Genomic DNA, 22,500 nt, shown 5'->3' with positions numbered 1-22,500 from the left:
CACAGTACATACACACACACAGTACATAAATACCTTCTCCTTGGTGCCTGACTGGGAGCAGTCTGGTCGGGTGCAGATGGTGAAGGGGGAGGCCAGGCGCAGCAGTATGGCCTGGAAGCTGGGCTGGATCCTGGGAGAGATAATCTCAAAGCAGTCCCTGAAGGAGAGGGTCCGGTGAGGCTCGATCCGAGCCTGCCTCCTCAGACCTTCCCCTAGCTGCAGCAGCTCCATGCTGGGGCCCAGCACCAGGTGGAAGGGGAAGGCCCTGCAGAATGTAGCCGGACCGATGCGCAGGTCAGTGGGGGAGAGGGAGAGGGGCTGGAGGGTCTGCTTGGAGGTCTCTGATGGAAGGGTGACAGAGGGAGGGATGGAGGAAGAGGAGGGGAAGGTTTCTCTGATGAGGAAGGACAGTGAGACGGGGGCAGACAATGAAGGGGGTGAGGGAGACGAGGAAGGAGAAGCAGTGGGAGTAGGGATGGAGTCTCCTCCTGAGTGTTCTGCGTCCTCATTGGGTGACAAGGACGCTAGGGGAGGGGCTTCCTTCACCACAACGTGGGAGTGGAAGATTCGGCGTGCGACACCTCGAATCAGACCAGGCATAGCCAATCCCACGACAGGGGCGGGGTTAAAGCAGTGGAGGAGGAGAAGCTTTCCTCCCACCCTCTCCCCTCCTCCTCTTCCTCCTCCTCTCTCCTCCTGGTGAGGGTCTTTGCATTGAAAGGAGGGGCTCTCTGAGGAGGCACGGCGTCCGGTCGAGGTTCTGATGTGTTCTAAGATGGCGTCAAAGCCGTTAAAGAAGTCCTGCAGGTTCCCTCCCACCGCTCTTAGAACACGTTCGTTCTCCTCGAAACACAGACCGAAGAACTCTTCCCCGAAACGCTCCCTCAGCTCACAGAACCGTACACCTAGAACACAGCGCAAACAGTACCTCAGGACAATGTAAGAACAACACAACCACAACATCAGGACAACATAAGGACAACTCAACCAGAACATCAGGATAACGTAAGGACAACACAACCACAACATCAGGACAACATAAGGACAACTCAACCAGAACATCAGGATAACGTAAGGACAACACAACCACAACATCAGGACAACATAAGGACAACTCAACCAGAACATCAGGATAACGTAAGGACAACACAACCACAACATCAGGACAACGTAAGGACAACACAACCACAACATAAAAATAAACAAACACAGCTGGAGTGCCATGGCTAGGCTGTGGGGAGTTATTTACTGCGAGGGAGAGGCAGAGCAGAACACTGATCTGGAGTCTGCTTTAGAGCACACACACAGACACACACACACACACACACACACACACACACACACACACACACACAGACACACACACACAGCTGCTGTTTGTCTGACTGATCAGTCAACCCTGATGCATAACAAACAGAGAGATCACTACAGGCAGGACAACACACAACACACAAAAAACTACAAACCACACACACACACACACACACACAGAGGTAGGTTAGGTAATGAGGGTATGGTGAGGAGCATGCTGACATTACAGGCATGTCATGGCTGAGACAGATATGGAGAGAGGGAGGTAGAGAGAGATGGCGGGAGGGAGGTAGAGAGCTGTAGGGAGGGAGATAGAGAGAGGTGGAGGGAGGGAGGGAGGGAGGTAGAGAAATGGAGAGAGGAAGGTAGAGGGAGGTAGAGAGAGATGGAGAGAGGAAGATAGAGGAAGGTAGTAAGAGGAAGGTAGAGAGAGGAAGGTATAGGGAGGTAGTAAGAGGAAGGTAGAGAGAGGTAGAGAGATGGAGAGAGGAAGGTAGAGGGAGGTAGAGAGGAAGGTAGAGGGAGGTAGTAAGAGGAAGGTAGAGAGAGGTAGAGAGATGGAGAGAGGAAGGTAGAGGGAGGTAGAGAGATGGAGAGAGGAAGGTAGAGAGAGGTAGAGAGATGGAGAGAGGAAGGTAGAGGGAGGTAGAGAGGAAGGTAGAGGGAGGTAGTAAGAGAAAGGTAGAGAGAGGTAGAGAGATGGAGAGAGGAAGGTAGAGGGAGGTAGAGGAAGGTAGAGGGAGGTAGTAAGAGGAAGGTAGAGAGAGGTAGAGAGATGGAGAGAGGAAGGTAGAGGGAGGTAGAGAGATGGAGAGAGGAAGGTAGAGAAAGGTAGAGAGATGGAGAGAGGAAGGTATAGGGAGGTAGAGAGGAAGGTAGAGGGAGGTAGTAAGAGGAAGGTAGAGTGGGGTAGAGAGAGGAAGGTAGAGTGAGGTAGAGAGAGGAAGGTAGAGAGAGGTAGTAAGAGGAAGGTAGAGGGAGGTAGAGAGATGGAGAGAGGAAGGTAGAGGGAGGTAGAGAGGAAGGTAGAGGGAGGTAGTAAGAGGAAGGTAGAGTGGGGTAGAGAGAGGAAGGTAGAGAGGAAGGTTGAGTGAGGTAGAGAGAGGAAGGTAGAGAGAGGTAGTAAGAGGAAGGTAGAGAGAGGAAGGGAGAGGGAGGTAGAGAGAGGAAGGGAGAGAGAGGAAGCAAGAGGAAGGTAGAGGGAGGTAGTAAGAGGAAGGTAGAGAGAGGTAGTAAGAGGAAGGTAGAGGGAGGTAGAGAGAGGAAGGTAGAGAGAGGTAGTAAGAGGAAGGTAGAGAGAGGAAGGTAGAGGGAGGTAGTAAGAGGAAGGTAGAGGGAGGTAGAGAGAGGAAGGTAGAGGGAGGTAGTAAGAGGAAGGTAGAGGGAGGTAGAGAGAGGAAGGTAGAGGGAGGTAGAAAGAGGAAGGTAGAGGGAGGTAGAGAGAGGCAGCAAGAGGAAGGTAGAGGGAGGTAGAGAGAGGAAGGTAGAGGGAGGTAGTAAGAGGAAGGTAGAGGGACAGAGGTAGAGAGAGGAAGGTAGAGGGAGGTAGAGAGAGGCAGCAAGAGGAAGGTAGAGGGAGGTAGAGAGAGGAAGGTAGAGGGAGGTAGTAAGAGGAAGGTAGAGGAAGGTAGAGAGAGGTAGCAAGAGGAAGTTAGAGGGACAGAGGTAGAGAGAGATGGAGAGAGGAAGGTAGAGGGACGGCGGTAGAGAGAGAGATGGAGGGAGGTAGAGGTGGAGGGAGGGAGGGAGGGAGGAAGAGAGAGATGGAGGGAGGGAGGAATGGTAGAGGGACGGAGGTAGAGAGAGAGATGGAGGGAGGTAGAGGTGGAGGGAGGGAGGGAGGAAGAGAGAGATGGAGGGAGGGAGGTAGGTAGAGGGAGATGGACGGAGCTAGAGATTGATGTCGGGAGGGAGGTAGAGGTACAGAGAAGGGGAACACTGAGGAATGGGTTGTGCTTTAACCTAATGACCATCAGCACTGCAGCACAAGGCTGGAGGGAGGGAGGGAGGGAGGGAGGGAGGGAGGGAGGGAGGGAGGGAGGGAGGGAGGGAGGGAGGGAGGGAGGGAGGGAGGGAGGGAGGGAGGGAGGGAGGGGCTGCCTTTAGTTGCTCTAGTCTAAGCACCAAGTAAGCATTATAAATCACACGCCTAGCTTTATTTTTAAGGGGGTGAAATTTCAGGACTTTATGGGGAGTCAAAATGACACACATACGCACACACTATCACACACACACATATACACACTTTTGGACATAAATCAAACCAGTAAACAAGACACATATACATCAAAAACACACATTATCCTTCAGTAAGCAGTTAGCAGACAGCATTATCAAACTCCTTTAAATGTGCACACAGAGACTAAGCAGAGCATAAAAGTCCTTAAAAACACACACACACACACACACACACACACACACACACACACACACATACATGGTAGAGTGATACTGACCCTGTAGAGTAGCCATGTACTGTAGTACTCCAGAGATGTCTGCCTCTTCTCCAGAACCAGAATGATCCACGAAGGGACACTTCTCCAAAGTAACACTTTTCTTTTCCTCCTTCCCATCCTCTCTGCACCTTTGGCACACACACACACACACACACACACACACACACACACACACACACACACACACACACACAAAAAAAAAACAGGCACACGCACGTGCTCACACACACACACACACACACACACGGAATGGAGACATAAAGATGATATAACAGGCTAGAGAGCACCTCCACACGCACACACATACACACACGGTCTTCTACTGCTAACCTTGTGGGGGCACACAATTTAGTCCCATTCAAAATCCTATTTTCCCTAACCTGTACTCTTACCCTAACCTTAAACCTAAAACCTAACCTTAACCCTAAACCTAACCCTAGCTCCGGACCCTAAAACTAACCCTCCTAACACTTATCCTAATTCTAACCGTAGCACTAATTCTAACCTTAACCCTGATCCCCCTAGAAATAGCATTTGACCTTGTGGGGATTTTGTGGGGACTAACAAAATGTCCCCAGTTGGTCAAATTTTTGTACATTTACTATTCATGTGGGGACTTCTGGTCCTCACAAGAATAGTTAAGCACCCCCCCCCCCACACACACACACACACACACACACACACAGAGCATTGAACAGAAACTCACACCAACACAAACAGTAATACCCAACTAATTCAAAGAAGGACACAGAGCAATGTTCACACAAAATACAAACACACGTTACGTAATGGATGAATTAGTTACTCAATTATAACACTTGGATTAGATGAAATGGAACAATGGCCTTGCTCTTTTGTGACCTCACTATGTTACTAGAGATTATTACACACAGTCTTTATCCACTCTTACCAAGGTCTATAGCTACATCTAGTACACCATTCTCATGGGCGCAGACACACACATACACACACACACACACACACACGCATACACTCACACATACATACACTCACACACGCATACATACACACACACGCATACACTAACACACATACACGCATGAACACACACACACACACATACATATAAAAAAACACACACACATACGCATACACACACGCATACACACACATGCACACACACACGTACACACATACAAGCATACACACACACACACGCATACACAGGTGCATACACACACACGTGTGCACACGCAGCACAGCAGTCCTTACCTGATCTCTTTCTGTCTGTAGAACTCTAAGGTTCTCTGTAAAGACTGTTGAACCATCTGTGTCTGAAAGAAGATGGAGATACAAATGTTACTGGGTCAGTAACCAAAAGGTCACTGGTTCGAATCCCTCAGGCAATAAGGCGAAAAGTCTGGCAATGTGCCCTTGAGCAAGGCACTTACCCTAATTGCTCCAGGGTCGCCATTGATAATGTCAGACCTTGGCTGTGACCCCACTCTCCCAGGGTGTCTCAGAGAGATTTGGGATATGCAAAAACACATTCCAATTCACACATACGTATTACAATTTTTTACAAGCACTAATTTCCGAACCTTTTCATTTTTCAGAACTCTAGACACAAAACTCACAACTGTTGTGTCTTTGGCTATGCCGGATTAAGTGATATGACATGCTATTCTATAAAATAATTTCTCCGTAATTAATATTACCTGATTGGGCTAATCATGTAAATGTAATTAACTAGAGTGTCGGGGCACCACTAAATAATATTTATAGAGCTGTTATCTTCTGAATAAACTCTTAAAGACCTAGTAATATTTTACATCAATAGCAGTCAATATTAATCGTCACCTTAATTCAGTCTCATCTGAAAGTTTTAAATTCTTGGTTATCTTCACGAACCCTGGCTAACAAGTTGAATCAGCAATACAAAATTGGGTTGAATTATTTATTTACTAAATACCTAACTAATCACACAGAATTACACATACACATAATTAATCATAACTTGATTCGAAATTACGTCATAAAGGAAAACGTCCCTGGCGGGCGGAACAGATATGACAGCTTGTTACACAAAAGAAAAGGGGCTGGGTTTGAGTGAAAGAGCGGGAAGACTGAGGAACAAAGGGTGAATCTGTGCTTTCGTAAATACAGTATCCCTATGCATTCTAAGTTACCGCCCATTTGGAAAAGGAAAATGCAATAAATATTTACTCTGAGCTGTCAATTGGATACGTTGTAGTAACGTCGTTGTGAGGTAGACGGGTGACTCTGTCTGTTCCTTCCTAACCTGCGTTTGCAGCTGCTGTTGCTACTCAACGGCTAGGAGGTATCACTTCTGTAGTGAATAAGAGTTCAAAGTTCATACCAATCGCAACCAAAGCTCATGCTGATGTTGGCTTTTTTCTGTAGTTATTATCTGAACCATTCTGACATCGGACCGTCATCCTCACATCCTCGGAACAGGAGGTTATATTGTCGTCAAGGCTTTATATAGGAAGGGAGAGGAGGGAGTGTTTGAAAAGTTTTATAGCCCATGTCCCTTCACAAGGGCGGGCCACTGATTCAGCAGAGCCCTAACCTTCTTAAAACCCAATTCTCACATTTTAGAAGCTAAAATCACATTTAATCCCATCACGAATAATTTCATATTTAAACATTTAAATTGAACAACAATTCCATGTGAATCTGATAACTCTGATGTGTAGACGTTCCACTGTAGAGTTTGTCATCTTATCATTGATGAGAATGTCTGAGATGACAACCGAACTGACATCATATTCATTAAGTAACACAGCATATGTTCAATTGGTCGGATTACCAGAATATAGTTAATTTCCCCCCATCTTCTGATGTTCCCAGAATCTCTATGTTAACCAATGTGTTTGCAAATGTAACATCTGTAGGGTAGAGAGAGGAAAAAGCGGGGAAGAGGTATTTATGACTGTCATAAACCTACCCCCCAGGCCAACTTCATGACACAACCAATGATCAAAATGCACATTTTTCAAAACTCAAACACTTTTTCCAATTGCTTGAATACAATACACATAAAGCTAAGATCATTTGTTCATTGAACTAAAATCACCTGTTCAAAATGACACAACATAACATCAAAGTATTACCATTTCAAAATGCAATTCACACATTACATCTGAGATGTCTGTCTATTCATTTCATTACAATGATCTAACTATCAACTGATACAACAGCTCAAAATGATAAGTAACTGTTGCAATTACTCTTAATGCATAGTTTTATGGAAACTGACAAACAATATTCCATGTTTAGATCATGAAAGTTTCAGGATAATAAAATCCATTGACATCAATAACCGTGGAACATGAACCAATTGGACGACATTATCTATGGATGTAATATTTCATAATCATTCTTTATCAGACACTGTTTCTATGGTCCCATGTACCACTTTTCCAGATCATGTTTTCAGATTTGACATTACTGTACACTCACCAGCCACTTTATTAGGTACATCTATCTAGTACTGGGTAGGACCCCCTTTTGCCTCCAGAACAGCCTGAATTATTCACGGTGTTGTACGTTAAGAGATGCCCTTCTGCACACCACTGTTTTAAACAGCTGTTATTTGAGCGTTTGTGGCCTTTCTGTTAGCTTGAATGAGTCTGGACATTCTCCTCTGACCTCTTTCATTAACAAGGTGTTTTGTCCACAGAACTGACGCTCACTGAATGTGTTTTGTTTATCTCACCATTCTCTGTAAACTCTAGAGACTGTAGTGCGTAAAAATCCCAGGAAGGCAGCTGTTTATGAGATGCTGGAATCACCATGTGTGGCATCGACAATCATACCACGGTCAAAGTTGCTTAGATTACTCATCATGCCTGTTCTAATGTTTGGTGGAACAACATCTAAAGCTCTCTACTCTGTATACTCTATATAGTGAGTTGCAGGCAGCCACATGATTCGCTGAATCATTGAGCTAAATCAGGTCGGTATAGCAGATGGCATGTGATGTTTTACAGTAAGCCAGGTGAGGAACACTGCAGTTGACCTTTAACTGTTTTTTATTTTTTTGTAGTTAATTATTTTTGCTTTGATTCAAAGAAACCTATGTTGTGATTTTATTGTATTTCATCAATAAATGTCATATTTTATAGTCCTTTTACAGTGATGTATTTACATGAAGTAGCATAATGAAACATCTATCACATATTTTGTTCTACAATATTTAATGATTGTACAAACAACTACACAGTGAAACTATCGGTATAGTGTGTGTGGGTGATCTAAATGAATGTTCAGATGGTATTTCATGATAAATGAGTTATTTGAACCAATGATTCTGCAAGTGCAAGGTTTCTTTAAAGATATGAATGCACAACGCAATGTTTTGAACATTGGACAGCCTGTGTTACAAGTGATGACCGTTTTGAGTTTCGTGTGTAGAGTTTTGAAAAATGACCACAAGGTTCTGAAATTAGTGCCAAAGTGATTGTTAAGAACTGTAATACACACTAGTACATGTGTGGAATAGGACAAATATAAGAACATTGTTGTCCTGGTCGTAACTAAAAACTCAGAGCCCTATAAATAAAAACAGATCATTTCAACAGCCTGCATTTAAAGCTAACATCTCAACGCTTTACAAACGGTCCAGTAATGTATAACTGGCACACAAAAAAACTATATTTCCTATCAACAACAAAAAAAGAAATACAGAAAGCTTTAAATATTCAAAATCCAGTTTTACCTCTAAATTCCTCTGCAGTGGGGCTCTCACTGAGACAGTGTGTGTGTGTGTGTGTGTGTGTGTCTGTGTGTGTGTGTGCCCGCGTACATGCGTGTGTGTTTGTGTGTAAGAGAGAGTGGTGTTAATATGATGAACATTAATACAATCCTGTAGCAACGCTAAAAGAACACTGTGTCAGTCTGGGGTCATCCTACGGCCTCTGCTGAAACCTGCTGTACAGGACACCAGCATCTGGGGTCATCCTACGGCCTCTGCTGAAACCTGCTGTACAGGACACCAGCATCTGGCTCATCCTACGGCCTCTGCTGAAACCTGCTGTACAGGACACCAGCATCTGGCTCATCCTACGGCCTCTGCTGAAACCTGCTGTACAGGACACCAGCATCTGGCTCATCCTACGGCCTCTGCTGAAACCTGCTGTACAGGACACCAGCATCTGGCTCATCCTACGGCCTCTGCTGAAACCTGCTGTACAGGACACCAGCATCTGGGGTCATCCTACGGCCTCTGCTGAAACCTGCTGTACAGGACACCAGCATCTGGGGTCATCCTACGGCCTCTGCTGAAACCTGCTGTACAGGACACCAGCATCTGGGGTCATCCTACGGCCTCTGCTGAAACCTGCTGTACAGGACACCAGCATCTGGGGTCATCCTACGGCCTCTGCTGAAACCTGCTGTACAGGACACCAGCATCTGGGGTCATCCTACGGCCTCTGCTGAAACCTGCTGTACAGGACACCAGCATCTGGGGTCATCCTACGGCCTCTGCTGAAACCTGCTGTACTGCTTTTTCACTGTCTTTTTACTGTTGTTTTATTTCTTTACTTACCTATTGTTCACCTAATACCTTTTTTTTGCACTGTTGGTTAGAGCCTGTAAGTAAGCATTTGACTGTTGTTGTTGACACACGTGACAAATATACTTTGATTTGATATATTCAGTCACAGTGTATCCGGGTCCTGCTGTACAGGACACCAGCATCTGGATCATCCAACGTTATATATACAGGCATAGTGTGTCCGGGTCCTGGTGTACAGGACACCAGCATCTGGATCATCCAACGTTATATATACAGGCATAGTGTGTCCGGGTCCTGGTGTACAGGACACCAGCACCTGGATCATCCAACGTTATATATACAGGCATAGTGTGTTTGTGTCCTATGAGAGTTTCCTTGTCTTAACCATTCATTCACATTGACACACACACTTACTCTCTCCACACATTACCAGCAGCAAACCAGTAAATACAATGACAAGCACACATCTTTTATCAAAATTCACAGACACAGACAAGCAAACATTCACATCACAAAGACTTGTATATGAATCCATACAAACACACACACATACATATGCTATGAAAGGCGGGTTAGCTTGTTAACACAGTGGATCAGCTGGCTGATCCATACAAACACACACATACACGCACACACAAAATGAAAAAAGTGTCAATTAATTTGAGCCATTAGTTTTAATTTCTCAGCATCTCTCTCTCTTCTTTCCTCTCTCCTCTCCCTCCATCATCTGTATCCTTCCTCTGCCCTCCTTTCCTCTCTCCTCTCCCTCCATCATCCGTATCCTCCCTCTGCCCTCCTTTCCTCTCTCCTCTCCCTCCATCATCTGTATCCTCCCTCTGCCCTCCTTTCCTCTCTCCTCTCCCTCCATCATCCGTATCCTTTCTCTGCCCTCCTTTCCTCTCTCCTCTCCCTCCATCATTCGTATCCTTCCTCTGCCCTCTGTCTCTCTTCTCAAGCAGTTCTCCTGCCTCCTCTTTCTCTCTCCTCTAAGGCAGTATGTTTGTATGTGACTGTGTCTGTGTACGGCTTTAATTAGGGAATGTAGTGCAAATTACGGAACAGTCACATGTCCCACAATACACACAGTCTTGGAAGTTGATGAACTACACTACTGTAGAACAGTTATGGCTCACACCACTAACTACCACCTCCCTGCAAATCTTTATGTGTGTGTTTATGTGTGTGTTTATGTGTGTTTATGTGTGTTTATGTGTGTGTTTATGTGTGTGTTTATGTGTGTTTATGTGTGTTTATGTTTGTGTGTGTGTGTTTATGTTTGTGTGTGTGTGTTTATGTGTGTGTTTATGTGTGTGTTGATGTGTGTGTTTGTGTGTTTATGTTTGTGTGTGTTTATGTGTGTGTTTATGTTTGTGTTTATGTGTGTTTATGTTTGTGTGTGTTTGTTTATGTGTGTGTTTATGTTTGTGTTTATGTGTGTGTTGATGTGTGTGTTTATGTGTGTGTTTATGTTTGTGTGTGTTTGTTTATGTATGTGTTTATGTGTGTGTTTATGTTTGTGTTTATGTGTGTGTTGATGTGTGTGTTTATGTATGTTTATGTGTGTGTTTATGTGTGTGTTTATGTGTGTGTTTATGTTTGTGTGAGTTTGTTTATATGTGTGTTTATATTTGTGTTTATGTGTGGTGACAGGAAGAGGATATGTCCATTTGTGTGTGGAGATGCTGTGTGTGTCCTCTGTTCTGGGTCACTGTGACTGGTCTGGTTGACAGTACCAGGACCATGAAGTGAACACCAAGTACATGTTCTGTTCTCTGGGTCATGGTTGACTGGTTGCTAAGACTGGTTCACTCGTTGCTTTGCTTTGCAGTCTGTGTGTGTGTGTGTGTGGGAGGGGGGCATCTCTGCTTTTGCCCAGGAGAGTGGGGGCATCTCTGCTTTTGACCAGGAGAGTGGGGGCATCTCTGCTTTTGCCCAGGAGAGTGGGGGCATCTCTGTTTTTGCCCAGGAGAGTGGGGGCATCTCTGCTTTTGCCCAGGAGAGTGGGGGCATCTCTGCTTTTGACCAGGAGAGTGGGGGCATCTCTGCTTTTGGCCAGGAGAGTGCGGGGCATCTCTGCTTTTGGCCAGGAGAGTGGGGGCATCTCTGCTTTTGCCCAGGAGAGTGGGGGCATCTCTGCTTTTGGCCAGGAGAGTGGGGGCATCTCTGCTTTTGACCAGGAGAGTGGGGGCATCTCTGCTTTTGACCAGGAGAGTGCGGGGCATCTCTGCTTTTGGCCAGGAGAGTGGGGGCATCTCTGCTTTTGACCAGGAGAGTGGGGGCATCTCTGCTTTTGACCAGGAGAGTGGGGGCATCTCTGCTTTTGGCCAGGAGAGTGGGGGCATCTCTGCTTTTGCCCAGGAGAGTGGGGGCATCTCTGCTTTTGAACAGGAGAGTGGGGGCATCTCTGCTTTTGCCCAGGAGAGTGGGGGCATCTCTGATTTTGCCCAGGAGAGTGGGGGGCATCTCTGCTTTTGCCCAGGAGAGTGGGGGGCATCCCTGCTTTTGACCAGGAGAGTGGGGGCATCTCTGCTTTTGGCCAGGAGAGTGGGGGCATCTCTGCTTTTGACCAGGAGAGTGGGGGCATCTCTGCTTTTGACCAGGAGAGTGCGGGGCATCTCTGCTTTTGGCCAGGAGAGTGGGGGCATCTCTGCTTTTGACCAGGAGAGTGGGGGCATCTCTGCTTTTGACCAGGAGAGTGGAATCTCTGCTTTTGGCCAGGAGAGTGGGGGCATCTCTGCTTTTGGCCAGGAGAGTGGGGGCATCTCTGCTTTTGACCAGGAGAGTGGGGGCATCTCTGCTTTGGCCAGGAGAGTGGGGGCATCTCTGCTTTTGACCAGGAGAGTGGGGCATCTCTGCTTTTGACCAGGAGAGTGGGGGCATCTCTGCTTTTGACCAGGAGAGTGCGGGCATCTCTGCTTTTGCCCAGGAGAGTGGGGGCATCTCTGCTTTTGACCAGGAGAGTGGGGGGGGCTTTGACCAGGAGAGTGGGGGCATCTCTGCTTTTGGCCAGGAGAGTGGGGGCATCTCTGCTTTTGGCTAGGAGAGTGGGGGCATCTCTGCTTTTGACCAGGAGAGTGGGGGCATCTCTGCTTTTGGCCAGGAGAGTGGGGGCATCTCTGCTTTGGCCAGGAGAGTGGGGGCATCTCTGCTTTTGACCAGGAGAGTGGGGGCATCTCTGCTTTTGACCAGGAGAGTGGGGGCATCTCTGCTTTTGGCCAGGAGAGTGGGGGGCATCTCTGCTTTTGGCCAGGAGAGTGGGGGGCATCTCTGCTTTTGACCAGGAGAGTGGGGGCATCTCTGCTTTTGACCAGGAGAGTGGGGGCATCTCTGCTTTTGGCCAGGAGAGTGGGGGCATCTCTGCTTTTGACCAGGAGAGTGGGGGGAATCTCTGCTTTTGACCAGGAGAGTGGGGGGCGTCTCTGCTTTTGACCAGGAGAGTGGGGGCATCTCTGCTTTGACCAGGAGAGTGGGGGCATCTCTGCTTTTGACCAGGAGAGTGGGGGCATCTCTGCTTTTGGCCAGGAGAGTGGGGGCATCTCTGCTTTTGACCAGGAGAGTGGGGGCATCTCTGCTTTGACCAGGAGAGTGGGGGCATCTCTGCTTTTGGCCAGGAGAGTGGGGGCATCTCTGCTTTTGGCCAGGAGAGTGGGGGCATCTCTGCTTTTGACCAGGAGAGTGGGGGCATCTCTGCTTTTGACCAGGAGAGTGGGGGCATCTCTGCTTTTGACCAGGAGAGTGGGGGCATCTCTGCTTTTGACCAGGAGAGTGGGGGCATCTCTGCTTTTGGCCAGGAGAGTGGGGGCATCTCTGCTTTTGGCCAGGAGAGTGGGGGCATCTCTGCTTTTGACCAGGAGAGTGGGGGCATCTCTGCTTTGACCAGGAGAGTGGGGGCATCTCTGCTTTTGGCCAGGAGAGTGGGGGCATCTCTGCTTTTGACCAGGAGAGTGGGGGAATCTCTGCTTTTGACCAGGAGAGTGGGGGGCGTCTCTGCTTTTGACCAGGAGAGTGGGGGGCATCTCTGCTTTTGACCAGGAGAGTGGGGGGCATCTCTGCTTTTGACCAGGAGAGTGGGGGGCATCTCTGCTTTTGCCCAGGAGAGTGGGGGGCATCCCTGCTTTTGACCAGGGAGTAGCAAGCTAAACACTTCCCTAAGTCCAAGGAAATTAAAAACAGCATATACAATGCTGACCAGGATATCTTTATCACCATCATCGTCATCATTATCAAGTGCATCTCTAATATCTATGTTTTTTCTAGTTTCTGTGCCTTATTGTACAGTGTTCTGAAAACGCAGGTTAATGATGCTGTAAACTGAAGGCCTCCCAACCAGGTATTTTATTTAACCTGTCCACTTCTTTCACTTCAGTGCAGGTGGAGGAGAGGAGGATACACTAGGTAAACAGATATAGTCTCATCAAATCCTATCCAGAATAACCTCATCACCCAGTAAGGAGTGATATAGAATAGGCCTAATCTACTACCCATTCGTCTCTCTCTATCACGCTCTCTCTGTATTCTAACAGTCATCTCTAGCGTGCTGGTCATTTTGTAACCACGCAGGTGACGCATGCAGAGGGGAGAGAAATACCGGAGAAAATCTCTCTATACGTGTTTTTTGTAAATGTATCCTACCGTGGGCGACGTTAACCTCCTCAAGCTCTCCCCAAGCGAGTCCAGGTTCACGCGCTTCCGTCTGTTCGCCCGTTTGGGTCCCGGTGCGTCCTCGAACGGGCACGCGAGCTTCTCCACCGGGCTCTTGCCGTTCCAGATGCGTGAAAAGGGGCAGGAATCGCCATCATCTCCGGGGCTCTCCAGGCACTCCGAGCCCATCGAGCTGAACGACTCCGAAGAGATCTTTCGCGAGGACATGCTGCTGCTGCTAAACGCGAAAAGTCTGGGCGCGTACGCGTGCTGCGGCGAAACAACACACCGCCACCCGAACTCATCAGATTCACTCGCGTGGGAAAGATGGGGAGGCGCGCGCACCGGTCAAGAGCGTGAGCGACACGAGCTAGAGAACAAATGTATTACCCAAACCAAGATGCTCTCGCGACGGGCAGAGAGAGGGACTATATTCACCAGCTGAATCTCATGTCTAACGGTTCTAACCGGTGTCCTTTTAGTTTTCCCTTTGAAATCCCAGTTGAAGTATTGTCTGCTGCGCACCTCTCCACTATCACATCCACTGTGGATTCACGGCTTTCCGACTCTCTCTCTCTGTGGACTATTCATGCTTTCATTCCTTCACCCTCTCATCGCTGCAGTTGGCTGTATTCCTCTCCTCTCCAGAGGGCAGGAAACATGGTGTGTCCAGGTGCGGGCCTGCGGAGGATCGGGAGATACAGAGAGATGCTTGCAGGCAAACATCAGCTGGAACCGCTACCTCGTGGAGTTCTATCTGCCCACTCCGCTCCAGCTCTACAGCATCACTATTCTACCTCCATCCGCCACAGCCAATCAGATATAATATCAGACTAAACCCTGCCCCCCTCCTTACCATCACTGTGAAAGAGATACTTTAGTTTAGGGCTAGGCTGCTGTTTGGCGCAGATATTGACGGAGGAGACACTAGAGTCAAAAATACAAGTAACTTCAGGAGAAAGCAAAACCATAACCTACAAATCAAGTAGGCCTAGTGTTTGCATGTGATTTGATCCTGAAAACACGCATATGCCAGTTGACCCACATTGTGATTATTACTATCTGACCCTGCTGGTCATCTATGAACGTTTGAGCATCTTGGCCATGTTCTGTTATAATCACCACCAGGCACAACCACAAGAGGACTGGCCTCCCCTCAGAGCCTGGTTCCTCTCTAGGTTTCTTCCTCGGTTTTTCCTAGCCACCGTGCTTCTACACCTGCATTGTTCGCTGTTTGGGGTTTTAGGCTGTGTTTCTGTACAGCACTTTGTGACATCGGCTGATGCAAAAAGGGATTTATAAATATATTTGATTGATTGATTGTGCAATGCCAGCAGAACATATTCCGTGTGTTTGTATACTGGACCGATTTGTCATAATCAACTGACCACTGACCAAATAATTTACTCAAGGTCATAGAGATAAAACAATCATTTAAGGTAGACTTGGTTCTAGTAGACTAGACTATGGTATATGTCAACAATAGTACACCACTAAAGTCAACGGGTGTGTTTGGTTCACACAGCCTCCTCTCCTATATGAACCGACTCTGTCCCCATAATAAACACATGATAATGGTAACTGCCGGTACCAGCCATTTACTATCGCAGAGCCGTAGCGGGCGACAGGGCGGAATTCATGTCCAACACTAATCGCTTTGGTGACCTTGACCTCTTCTCTGCCCATGTGCCAGACTATCCACCCAGCCTGAGGCCCGAGACACACACACTGAAGAAAACACTACAAGCATAGTGCATACATATACCCTGGATAAACACACACACACTGAAGAAAACACTACAAGCATAGTGCATACATATACCCTGGATAAACACACACACACTGAAGAAAACACTACAAGCATAGTGCATACATATACCCTGGATAAACACACACACTGAAGAAAACACTACAAGGATAGTGCATACATATACCCTGGATAAACACACACACACTGAAGAAAACACTACAAGCATAGTGCATACATATACCCTGGATAAACACACACACTGAAGAAAACACTACAAGGATAGTGCATACATATACCCTGGATAAACACACACACTGCATATGCAGTACCAGTCAAACGTTTGGACACACCTACTCATTCAAGGGTTTTTCTTTAATTTGACTATTTTCTACATTGTAGAATGAAACGGAAGACATCAAAAATATGAAATAACACTTAAAAAATTTTTTTAACTAGGCAAGTCAGTTAAGAACTAATTCTAATTTACATTGATGGCCTACACCGGCCAAACCCTAACCCAGACGACTCTGGGTCAATTGTGCGCCGCCCTATGGGACTCACAATCACAGCCAGTTGTGATACAGCCTGGAATTGAACCAGGGTCTGTAGTGACGCTTCTAGCACTGAGATGCAGTGCCTTAGACCACTGTACCACTCAGGAGCCATGTATTAACCAAAAAAGTGTTAAACAAATGAAAATAGATTTTAGATTCTCTTGGCATTCTCTCAACCAGCTCTCAACCCACATATGCTGAGCACTTGTTGGCTGCTTTTCCTTCACTCTGCGATCCAACTCAACTCATACCATCTCAATTGGGTTGAGGTCAGGTGATTGTGGAGGTCAGGTCATCTGATGCATTACTCCATCACTCTCCTTGGTCAAATAGCCCTTACACAGCCTGGAGGTGTGTTTTGGGTCATTGTCCTGTTGAGAAGAAATTATAGTCCCACTAAGCGCAAACCTGATGGGAGGGCGCATCGCTGCAGAATGCTGTGGGAGCCATGCTTGTTAAGTGTGCCTTGAATTCTAAATAAATCCCAGACAGTGTCACCAGCAAAGAACCACTACACCCCTTCCTCCGTGCTTCACGGTAGCCTGGTTCCTCTCTAGGTTTCTTCCTAGGTTTTGGCCTTTCTAGGGAGTTTTTCCTAGCCACCGTGCTTCTACACCTGCATTGCTTGCTGTTTGGGGTTTTAGGCTGGGTTTCTGTACAGCACTTTGATATATCAGCTGATGTACGAAGGGCTATATAAATACATTTGATTTGATTTGATTTGATTTGAACCACACATGCGGAGATCATCTTCACCTACTCTGTGTTTCACAAAGAAATGGTGATTGGAACCAAACATCTCAAATTAGGAATCATCAGACCAAATTACAGATTGCCACCAGTCTAATGTCCATTGCTCGTGTTTCTTGGCCCAAGCAAGTCTCTTCTTATTATTGATGTCCTTTAGTAGTGGTTTCTTTGCAGCAATTCGACCATGAAGGCCAGATTCACGATGTCTGCTCTGAACAGTTGATGTTGAGATGTGTCTGTTATTTGAACTCTGTGAAGCATTTATTTGGCCTGAAATCTGACACTGGTAACTTATCCTCTGCATCAGAGATAACTCTGGGTCTTCCATTCCTGTGGTGGTCCTCATGAGAACCAGTTTCATCATACACTGTAAAAAAGGACCCACAGGCTTAGTAAATATTGCAAAAGAAAATCAATGATTTTTTACTTAAAATAATTGTTTTTTGGTTTTACTTACATTTTTTAATATAGTACCTCATTTATATGTGTTGAAAAAGACTGGCATTTGCAAATAAATATCCAAGGTAATATGCTGATAAATTTGAACAAATATTATCTAGTTATCTAGTCAATAATCTTACAGCCAAACTAGCTAAATTAAATAACTGGGCTGGCTAGTAAGATAGATAACAAGCAGCTCTTCCAAGTCAGCTAGGATTGCGATGTTTCTGTTTTTTTTAGCAAGCTAGCTATCTAAAGCTGAAGTCATTAGAGTTTAATTTTCCTGACATTGTCATATATTTTAATACAACTCCTCTTCTTTAGGTATAGGTATTTACGTATTCAGACGTTCCTGAGTACTGGAAGACCATATTTTCCAGAATACATTGACAAGGTATGTACATTTATTCAAATGTCTGTGTGTTTTCATTGTAGCTCACATTAGGGCTTGTAGGGCCCTATGATTTCCGCAGTGTGGAAACTCAGACGTGGTTCAGAAAACTAAACAGAATACACGGTATCCCTCGGACAGGATACACTGGATATTTTTATTACAGTAACCCAACATTAGTGTGAATAATAGGTATTAGATATATACTGTATTTTTAAATCAACAAAATGGATTGAACACTTTAGACAACAAAAAGTTAACACGGAATTCCGGAAAATAAAATGGGGAAAAAAGAACAAGGATTTACGAACAAGGGCATTGTCGCCCAGGCAGGTATTGACAACGTGTGTCTTCCTTATTTTAGAATGAGATAGCATATGGGTGTAATGAACATGATGGGAGACAGAGAGCTGGTTTCAAGCGCAGGTGCAGCAGGTGTTTATTGTAAAGAACCACAGCAGGAGGCAGGTAGCTGGGTCCAGGGGCAGGCAGAAGGTCATACACAGGAGGAGGCAGGTAGCTGGGTCCAGGGGCAGGCAGAAGGTCATACACAGGAGGAGGCAAGTAGCTGGGTCCAGGGGCAGGCAGAAGGTCATACACAGGAGGAGGCAGGTAGCTGGGTCCAGGGGCAGGCAGAAGGTCATACACAGGAGGAGGCAGGTAGCTGGGTCCAGGGGCAGGCAGAAGGTCATACACAGGGGTCCAAAAAGGCAACATTACAGGCAAGGAAAAGGCTAGCAACGTCATCCAGGAGATCAGGCAATAGGTTGATAACAGGAAACCTGACAGGCTAAAGTACAGGCAGGGAATAGGCAAAAGGTGTCACTAGTGAGGCTGGCAAAAACTATCATACACGGGAGGAGTAAATTACAGGAAAAACAGAGCTCTGAATAGAAGTGTGTCACAAAACAAACAATACCTCACAATGATGGGGTGTAAAGAACTGAACTAAATAGTGTGTGATGCTGACATACAGGTGTGTGAACAGGTGATCAGAATTCAGGTGATTGTAATCTGGAGAGTGAGCTGCGTTCAGGGGATCTATGTGTTTGAGAGCATGAGTTGGATACAGATGTTACAATGTGATGTGTAAGTAATATGGGAGGTGTACGTTTAAAAAAAAAATCACCTTTATTTCACCAGGTAGGCCAGTTGAAAACATGTTGTCATTTACAACTGCGACCTGGCCAAGACAAAGCAAAGCAGTGCGACAAACACAACAACACAGAGTTACACATGAGATATTCAAATGTACTGTCAATAACACAATAGAAAAATGTGTGTGCAAATGAAGTAAGGAGGTAAGGCAATAAATAGGCCAATAGTAGCGAAGTAATTGCAATTGATCAATTTACACTGGAGTGATATATGTTCAGATGAGGGTGTACAAGTAGAAATACTGGTGTGAAAAAGAGCAGAAAAACAAATACGGGATGAGGTAGATAGTTGGTTGGTTGGATGGGCTATTTACAGATTGACTATGTACAGCTACAGCGATCGGTAAGCTGCTCTGACAGCTGACGCTTAAAGTTAGTGAGGGAGATACAAGTCTCCAACTTCAGGGATTTTTGCAATTCGTTCCAGTCATTGGCAGCAGAGAACTGGAAAGAAAGGCGGCTAAAGCAGGTGTTGGCTTTGGGGATGGCCAGTGAAATATACCTGCTGGAGTGCGTGCTATGGGTGGGTGTTGCTATGGTTACCAGTGAGCTGAGATAAGGCAGAGCTATACCTAGCAAAGACTTACAGATGACCTGGAGCCAGTGGCTCTGGCGACGAATATGTAACGAGGACCAGCCAACAAGAGCATACAAGTCGCAGTGGTGGGTAGTATATGGAGCTTTGGTGACAAAATGGATGGCACTGTGATAGACTGCATCCAATTTGCAGAGTGTTGAAGGCTAATTTGTAAATGACATCGCCGAAGTCGAGGATTGGTAGGATAGTCAGTTTTATGAGGGTAAGTTTAGCAACATGAGTGAAGGAGGCCTTGTGCGAAATAGGAAGCTGATTCAAGATTTAACTTTGGATTGGAGATGTTTAATGTGAGTCTGGAAGGAGAGTTTACAGTCTAGCCAGACACCTAGGTATTTATAGTTGTCCACATATTTTAAGTCAGAACCGTCCAGAGTAGTGATGCTGGACGGGCGGGCAGGTGGGTGCGGACAGCGATCGGTTGAAGAATATGCATTTAGTTTTACTAGCATTTAAGAGCAGTTGGAGGCCACGGAAGGAGTGTTGTATGGCGTTGAAGCTCGTTTGTAGGTTTGTTAACACAGTGTCCAAAGAAGGGCCAGAAGTATACAGAATGGTGTCGTCTGCGTAGAGGTGGATCAAAGAATCACCCGCAGCAAGAGCGACATCATTGATATATACAGAGAAAAGAGTCGGCCCGAGAATTGAACCCTGTGGCACCCCCATAGAGACTGCCAGAGGTCCAGACAACAGGCCCTCCAATTTGACACACTGAACTCTATCAGAGAAGTATTTAGTAGACAAGCGAGGCAGTCATTAGAGAAACCAAGGCTGCTGAGTAAGGCTGATAAGAATACGGTGATTGACAGAGTCGAAAGCCTTGGCCAGGTCGATAAAGATGGCTGCACAGTACTGTCTTTTATCGCTGGTGGTTATGATATCGTTTAGGACCTTGAGCGTGGCTGAGGTGCACCCATGACCAGCTCGGAAAACCAGATTGCATAGCGGAGAAGGTACGGTTGGATTCGAAATGGTCGGTGATCTGTTTGTTCACATGGCTTTCAAAGACTTTAGAAAGGCAGGGCAGGATGGATAAAGGTCTGTAACAGTTTTGGTCTCGAGTGTCCCCCTTTGAAGAGGGGGATGACCGCGGCCGCTTTCCAATCTTTAGGAATCTCAGACGATACGAAAGAGAGGTTGAACAGACTAGTAATAGGGGTTGCAACAATGGCGGCAGATACTTTTAGGAAGAGAGGGTCCAGATTGTCTAGCCCAGCTGATTTGTAGGGGTAGCCAGGTGGAAAGCATGGCCAGCCGTAGAGAAAGGCTTATTGAAATTATCGATTGTCGTGGATTTATCAGTGGTAATAGTGTTTCCTAGTCTCAGTGCAGTGGGCAGCTGGGAGGAGGTACTCTTATTCTCCATGGACTTTACAGTGTCCCAAAAGGTTTCAGAATTAGTGCAGCAGGATGCAAATTTCTGTTTGAAAAAGCTAGCCTTTGCTTTCCTAACTGACTGTGTGTATTGGTTCCTGACTGCCCTGAAAAGTTGCATATTGCGGGGACTATTCGATGCTAGTGCAGTACGTCACAGGGTTTTTTGTGCTGGTCAAGGGCAGTCAAGTCTGGAGTGAACCAATGGCTATACCTGTTCTTAGTTCAACATTTTTGAAAGGCACTTTTAAAGAACAACCAGGCATCCTCTACTGACGGGATGAGGTTAATATCCTTCCAGGATACCCGGGCCAGGTTGATTAGAAAGGCCTGCTCGCAGAAGCTTTTTAGGGAGTGTTTGACAGTGATGAGAGATGGTCATTTGACCGTGGACCCATAACGGACTTAGGCAATGATGCAGTATTTGACAAGTGCAGATTTATAACAAATATGTTGAACCTTTGCATCTCATAGGAATCGAAAACCCAATCCTCATTCTCTGGTCGTACAAAAGTCGTACAAAAACATATTGACCATTCAAATACACAAGTCCATGAAGAGGAGGAAACTTTAGAAGAATCTTTTGCTCAAATTTGAAGGTATTTACAACGTGTCAAGCAAGTGTATAAATGAGGTAGTAGAGGAGCTGCAGTTCATATCGTGGTCTGTGTCAGGTCCAGTCATAAAATACATTGTTAATTAATGTTTAAGGAAACATGACTGTGTTAATGACAATTACATCATCTCAGATTTCTGCGAGACAAATCCCATGAGCACAGTTTTAGGGCCGGATGGAGCCCTCGCCACACCGTACAAGATGAAGCAGTTTTTTAAGAAAACGTTTCTGTGGTGGAGCCGGTAGATGATATACTTGATGCAAAGAAAAGAAGAAGCTTACACTATGTTCCTATTCTGCTGTCACTGTTACAAGTATTTAGCAACAAGGACATTAAGGAGAAAGCTTTAAAAAGAAGGCCTACTAGTTTTTCTTGATACAAGTCTTTTTATGATGGCACACATTTCAAAGAAAATTACTGTTTATCAGGATATTAATTAACCCTATCTTTACTTCTCGATGTTGATGACTTTGTGCAATCACCTTGGAACATCCTGCAAAAAGCACAAAATCACAGGAGTCTATTGGGTGTTGGCAAATGTCCCATTACAGTTTAGGTCTACACTCAAGTCTACTTACTTAGCTGTTCTCTGCAAGGCTGTTGATGTTGAAACATATGGATATGGGAAGGAGCCAGAGACACTTTTAAAAGATCTTGCACAATTGGAGGAGGACTTTTTATTCCTGTGCTGGAAAGATACTGAAGGGCACTGTTTTTTGTGTGGCGGCAGATCATTTTGGAGCCCACTCTATTGGTGGATTTGTAGAAAGTTTTTGTGCAATGCATGTCTGCAGGTTCTGTTTGGCTGAGAAATCTGAGATCCAGATTAAAGAAGTGAGAACTGAGGCATTCCAACCCAGAACAAAGCAGCAACATTCTGAACAGATATAGACAGTTCTGGAAAATCCCACCTTAATATATTGCTATGGTGTGAAAAAGTAGTGTGCTTTGACTGAA

At 45.8% G+C, this 22,500-nt stretch overlaps 1 protein-coding gene across 1 annotated transcript in view; it reads right to left on the bottom strand.

The window, feature by feature from the left end:
* The window catches only part of LOC115125018 (guanylate cyclase soluble subunit alpha-2-like), a 97,378-nt gene extending 83,236 nt beyond the window's left edge, over positions 1-14,142 (bottom strand). Inside the window, exons 1-4 of the mRNA XM_065027152.1 lie at positions 13,906-14,142; positions 5,001-5,062; positions 3,768-3,895; positions 34-905 (exon numbers count right to left, since the gene is read on the bottom strand). Of these exons, the coding sequence (XP_064883224.1) occupies positions 34-905; positions 3,768-3,895; positions 5,001-5,062; positions 13,906-14,142 (1,299 nt within the window). The remainder of the gene's footprint in view (positions 1-33; positions 906-3,767; positions 3,896-5,000; positions 5,063-13,905) is intronic.
* Between the last annotated feature and the right edge of the window lie 8,358 nt (positions 14,143-22,500).

This window comes from Oncorhynchus nerka, linkage group LG14 (assembly GCF_034236695.1).
Source record: "Oncorhynchus nerka isolate Pitt River linkage group LG14, Oner_Uvic_2.0, whole genome shotgun sequence".
Classification (NCBI taxonomy): domain Eukaryota; kingdom Metazoa; phylum Chordata; class Actinopteri; order Salmoniformes; family Salmonidae; genus Oncorhynchus; species Oncorhynchus nerka.
Note: the sequence above shows the minus strand (reverse complement) of the source record. Positions and strands in the feature narration are given on the sequence as shown.